The following is a 6000-nucleotide window of genomic DNA, read 5'->3' as shown; positions in this document are numbered from 1 at the left end:
AAAGGTGGCACTACAATGTATTAACTTAAAGGTGCCGAATAATATTGCACGCCCAAATTTTCAGTTATTTATTTTTTACATAAATTTAAAAGCAAATATCGTTCTACTTCACAACTGTGTCCCACTTGTTGATTCTTCACCATAAAATTTAATTTTTTTTTTATCTTTATGTTTGAAGCCTAAAATGTGGGAGAAGGTTGAAAAATTCAAGGGGGCCGAATACTTTCACAAGGCACTGTATGTCGAAGGTACGGAAAGGATTAAATGCTGCTGTCATCGCGTCTATCAGCGCCCCCATGACATGATCGCATGGTCCAGATAGCTTGCTATGACAGCTGGTGGTCTGTTGAATTCCTCCCTGGCAGTCATCGTGGAGCTGTGGATAGTTTCTATTTTTTTTACTATATGACGCAATACTGTGGTGTTGTGTAACGTATAAACGATGAGCTGATCACAGATTCAAGTCTCCTAAAAGGACTAATAAATGCAGCAATAAATTATATATACAGTAACTATCTATACATACATACATACATACATACATACATACATACTAATATCTACCCGGATTGGTAAGCCTGATAAACCAAAAATAAAATATAAAAATTTTGGGTTTGGGGTTAGCACAAAACTATGGAGAAAAAAAAAAAAGTTGTAAGAAGCGATCAAAGTGTTCTATGTCAAAATTGTATCAACATGAATGCCTACGAAAAATGTCAAACAGAAGGAGAGTCACCGTAAAAGCAGTGATCTGTTATTTAGAGGGAATCAGTCAGGTCCCTTATGCGTTCTGACCTACAAGCAGGGTGAGTTGTGGCCTAGTAACCCCTTCCTACCCATCCCTGTGTTGTAATATTGTGTAAATATGAATGTATAAAAACACGTTTTATAACTTACATGTTCCGTATGTAAATAAGCAGAAGGGCTAGTCCCCAGGGCGTTGCTTCGCCCCGTGGGCATTTGCACGCTTTCTGTAGTATCACGCCCCTGTGAGCATACGATGGATTTACATGAGTGCCGTCACAGTCTGCTCTTGGAGATCCCACGCGTGCGCACTTCTCATTCCCGCGGGATCTCCAGCAGCAGCTGACGGTGACGTCGCTCATGTAAATCCATGGTATCACACCCACAGGGGCGTGATATCACGAAAAGCATGCAAACGCCCACTAGGTGAACCGACGCCCAGGAGACTAGACCCTCTGTTTATTTACATAGGGAACACATAAGTAACAAAAAGTTTGGTTTTTTTTTTTAATTCATATTACAACACAGGGATGAGTAGGAAGGGATTTCTAGGCCACACATCACCCTGCTTGTAGGTCAGAACGCATATGGGACCTGATAGGTTCCCTTTATACACCGGATTCAGAGAGAGGTTGGGGAGGGAGGTCAAGATCCAGTGTACAGTCCGGCCCCTGGGCACTGAAATCTCATTACCAACATTTCAAAGGTAGATTAAAGAAGAACAAAGCAAATGTCTTCACCAAAAGATATTTAATCTGTGTATCAGCCCCCTTATGTCACATCTTTAATTCCACAAGTAAAATTGTGCAGATAGGTTCTCTGTATAGAGGAAATGTTCATATTTCAGTGATTAGTGAATCTTCTTGCTATATAAAGCCAATATGCAAACGATAAATGCATTTCATGCCTAGAATCGGCTATCTGGTTATAGAAAAAAAAAAAAAAAAAAAAACAACTTTGCCTAGATTACATCAAGTTCTAAAATACAGTATATGTTTAATTGTCACAAGATTTCATAGGCTAGTTTAGCATTAGTTTGTTACAGTCAGTATTCTGATTCTTATCTAGTATAAATTTCTATATAAAACTTACTTGACTTTCTGTTCCCAAATCAGTTGGAGCATAAATGTCACTAATGCTTACAAACCTAAGAGGAAAAAAAACAAAATAGCAACATTAACCCTTTAGGACCAAGTATGAAAACACTACTATTCGGAAAATTACAGAATATTTAAAATCCATTTAAAGAAGGGAATTTTGTTTACTTACCGTAAATTCCTTTTCTTCTAGCTCCAATTGGGAGACCCAGACAATTGGGTGTATAGCTACTGCCTCCGGAGGCCACACAAAGTACTACACTTAAAAGTGTAAGGCCCCTCCCCTTCTGGCTATACACCCCCCCGTGGGATCACGGGCTCCTCAGTTTTAGTGCAAAAGCAAGAAGGAGGAAAGCCAATAACTGTTTTAAATACAAATTCAACCCGAGAAACAACCTCGGAGAACTGAACTGTTCAACATGAACAACATGTGCACCCGAAAAAAAACAAATTTCCTAAGAAAAACAGGGCGGGTGCTGGGTCTCCCAATTGGAGCTAGAAGAAAAGGAATTTACGGTAAGTAAACAAAATTCCCTTCTTTGTCGCTCCTAATTGGGAGACCCAGACAATTGGGACGTCCAAAAGCAGTCCCTGGGTGGGTAAAAGAATACCTCGTGATAGGGCCGTCAAACAGCCCTTTCCTACAGGTGAGCCACCGCCGCCTGAAGGACTTGTCTACCTAGGCCGGCATCCGCCGAAGCGTAGGTATGCACCTGATAATGCTTGGTAAAAGTGTGCAGACTCGACCAGGTAGCCGCCTGGCACACCTGCTGAGCCGTAGCCTGGTGCCGTAATGCCCAGGACGCACCCACGGCTCTGGTAGAATGGGCTTTCAGTCCTGATGGAATCGGAAGCCCAGCAGAACGGTAGGTGTGAAGAATTGGTTCCTTGATCCAACGCGCAAGGGTGGATTTGGAAGCTTGCGACCCTTTACGCTGACCAGCGACAAGGACAAAGAGTGCATCGCAGAGGCGCCGTGCGGGAAATGTAGATCCTGAGTGCTCTCACCAGATCCAATAAATGCAAACCTTTTTCAAATTGGTGAACTGGATGCGGACACAAAGACGGTAAAGTGATATCTTGATTGAGATGAAAGGAAGATACCACCTTGGGAAGAAATTCTGGAATTGGACGCAGAACTACCTTGTCCTGGTGAAACACCAGGAATGGAGATCTGCATGATAACGCCGCCAGCTCGGACACTCTCCGAAGAGACGTGACCGCCACTAGAAAGGCCACTTTCTGTGAAAGACGAGAAAGGGAAACCTCCTTCATAGGCTCGAAAGGCGGCTTTTGGAGAGCAATTAGAACCTTGTTCAGGTCCCAGGGCTCCAATGGCCGCTTGTAAGGGGGGACGATATGACAAACCCCTTGCAGGAACGTGCGTACCTGAGGAAGTCGCGCCAGGCGTTTCTGAAAAAATACGGATAGCGCGGAGACTTGACCCTTAAGGGAGCCAAGCGACAAACCTTTTTCCAACCCAGACTGCAGGAAGGAAAGAAAAGTAGGCAATGCAAAAGGCCAGGGAGAAACTCCCTGAGCCGAGCACCAAGATAGGAATATCCTCCACGTCCTGTGGTAGATCTTGGCGGAGGATGGTTTCCTAGCCTGTCTCATGGTGGCAACCACTTCATGAGATAAACCTGAGGCCGCTAGGATCCAGGACTCAATGGCCACACAGTCAGGTTCAGGGCCGCAGAATTCAGATGGAAAAACGGCCCTTGAGACAGCAAGTCTGGACGGTCTGGTAGTGCCCACGGATGGCCTACCGTGAGGTGCCACAGATCCGGGTACCACGACCTCCTTGGCCAGTCTGGAGCGACGAGAATGGCGCGGCGGCAGTCGGACCTGATTTTGCGGAGCACTCTGGGCAACAATGCCAGAGGTGGGAACACATACGGTAGTCGGAACTGCGACCAATCTTGAACTAAGGCGTCTGCCGCCAGAGCTCGGTGATCGTGAGACCGTGCCATGAAAACCGGGACCTTGTTGTTGTGCCGTGACGCCATCAGGTCGACGTCCGGCATCCCCCAGCGGCGACAGATCTCCTGAAACACGTCCGGGTGAAGGGACCATTCCCCTGCGTCCATGCCCTGGCGACTGAGAAAGTCTGCTTCCCAGTTTTCTACGCCTGGGATGTGAACGGCGGATATGGTGGATGCCGTGTCTTCCACCCACGTCAGAATCCGCCGGACTTCCTGGAAGGCTTGCCGACTGCGTATTCCCCCTTGGTGGTTGATGTATGCCACCGCTGTGGAGTTGTCCGACTGAATTCGGATCTGCTTGCCTTCCAGCCACTGTTGGAAGGCTTGTAGGGCAAGATAGACTGCTCTGATCTCCAGAACATTGATCTGAAGGGTGGACTCTTTCCGAGTCCACGTACCCTGAGCCCTGTGGTGGAGAAACACTGCTCCCCACCCTGATAGACTCGCATCTGTCGTGACCACCGCCCAGGATGGGGGTAGGAACGACTTTCCTTTTGACAATGAGGTGGGAAGAAGCCACCACCGGAGAGATTCCTTGGCTGCCTGAGAGAGGGAGACCTCCCTGTCGAGGGACGTCGACTTCCCGTCCCATTGGCGGAGAATGTCCCATTGTAGTGGACGCAGATGAAACTGCGCAAAAGGAACTGCTTCCATTGCTGCTACCATCTTCCCTAGGAAGTGCATGAGGCGCCTCAAGGGGTGCGACTGGCCCTGAAGGAGAGATTGCACCCCTATCTGTAGCGAGCACTGTTTGTCCAGTGGAAGTTTCACTATCGCTGAGAGAGTATGAAACTCCATGCCAAGATATGTTAGTGATTGGGTCGGGGTTAGATTTGACTTTGAAAAGTTGATAATCCACCCGAAACTCTGGAGAGTCTTCAGTGCCACGCTCAGGCTGTGTTGGCATGCCTCTTGAGAGGGTGCCTTGATAAGTAGATCATCCAAATACGGGATCACGGAGTGACCTTGCGAGTGCAGGACTGCTACTACTGCTGCCATGACCTTGGTGAAGACCCGAGGGGCTGTCGCCAGCCCGAAAGGTAGAGCTACGAACTGCAGGTGTTCGCTTCCTATAACGAAGCGTAGAAAACGCTGATGCTCTGGCGCAATTGGCACGTGGAGATAAGCATCCTTGATGTCTATTGATGCTAGGAAATCTCCTTGAGACATTGAGGCGATAACGGAGCGGAGAGATTCCATCCTGAACCTCCTGGTTTTTACGTGTTTGTTGAGCAGCTTTAGATCCAGGACGGGACGGAACGACCCGTCTTTCTTTGGCACCACAAACAAATTGGAGTAAAAACCGTGACCTTGTTCCTGAAGAGGAACAGAAGTCACCACTCCTTCCGCCTTTAGAGCGGACACCGCTTGCAGCAGAGCATCGGCTCGGTCGGGCGGTGGGGAAGTTCTGAAGAAGCGAGTTGGAGGACGAGAGCAGAACACTATCCTGTACCCGTGAGACAGAATGTCTCTCACCCAACGGTCTTTGACCTGTGACAACCAAATGTCGCCAAAGCGGGAGAGCCTGCCACCGACCGAGGATGCGGAGAGAGGAGGCTGAGAGTCATGAGGAAGCCGTCTTGGTAACGGTTCTTCCGGCTGGCTTTTTTGGGCGTGATTGAGTCCGCCAAGAATCTGAGCCCCTCTGATCCTTCTGAGTCCTTTTGGACGAGTAGAATTGGGACCTGCCTGAGCCTCGAAAGGACCGAAAACCAGACTGTCTCCTCCTCTGTTGAGGTTTGTTTTGTCTGGGCTGAGGTAAGGATGAATCCTTACCCTTGGAGTGTTTAATGATTTCATCCAAACGCTCACCAAACAATCGGTCACGAGAAAAAGGCAAACTGGTTAAGCACTTCTTGGAAGAAGAATCTGCCTTCCATTCTCTCAACCACAGGGCTCTGCGTAAAACCACAGAGTTGGCTGACGCCACCGCCGTACGGCTCGTAGAGTCTAGGACAGCATTAATCGCGTAAGACGCGAATGCAGACATTTGAGAGGTCAAGGGTGCCACCTGCGGAGCAGATGTACGTGTGACCGTGTCGACCTGTGTAAGCCCAGCTGAAATAGCTTGGAGTGCCCATATGGCTGCGAATGCTGGCGCCAACGACGCTCCAATAGCTTCATAGATGGATTTTAACCAGAGCTCCATCTGTCTGTCAGTGGCATCTTTAAGT

The 6000-nt window shown here is 47.9% G+C and overlaps 1 protein-coding gene across 1 annotated transcript in view; it reads right to left on the bottom strand.

Annotated features, from left to right (window-relative positions):
- Positions 1-6000, bottom strand: part of GDI2 (GDP dissociation inhibitor 2) — a 64588-nt gene that overhangs the window by 10859 nt on the left and 47729 nt on the right. Inside the window, exon 10 of the mRNA XM_075345337.1 lies at positions 1837-1891. Coding sequence (XP_075201452.1) covers positions 1837-1891 — 55 coding nt within the window. The remainder of the gene's footprint in view (positions 1-1836; positions 1892-6000) is intronic.

The sequence above is a fragment of the Anomaloglossus baeobatrachus genome, chromosome 4 (genome assembly GCF_048569485.1).
Source record: "Anomaloglossus baeobatrachus isolate aAnoBae1 chromosome 4, aAnoBae1.hap1, whole genome shotgun sequence".
Lineage (NCBI taxonomy): Eukaryota > Metazoa > Chordata > Amphibia > Anura > Aromobatidae > Anomaloglossus > Anomaloglossus baeobatrachus.
Note: the sequence above shows the minus strand (reverse complement) of the source record. Positions and strands in the feature narration are given on the sequence as shown.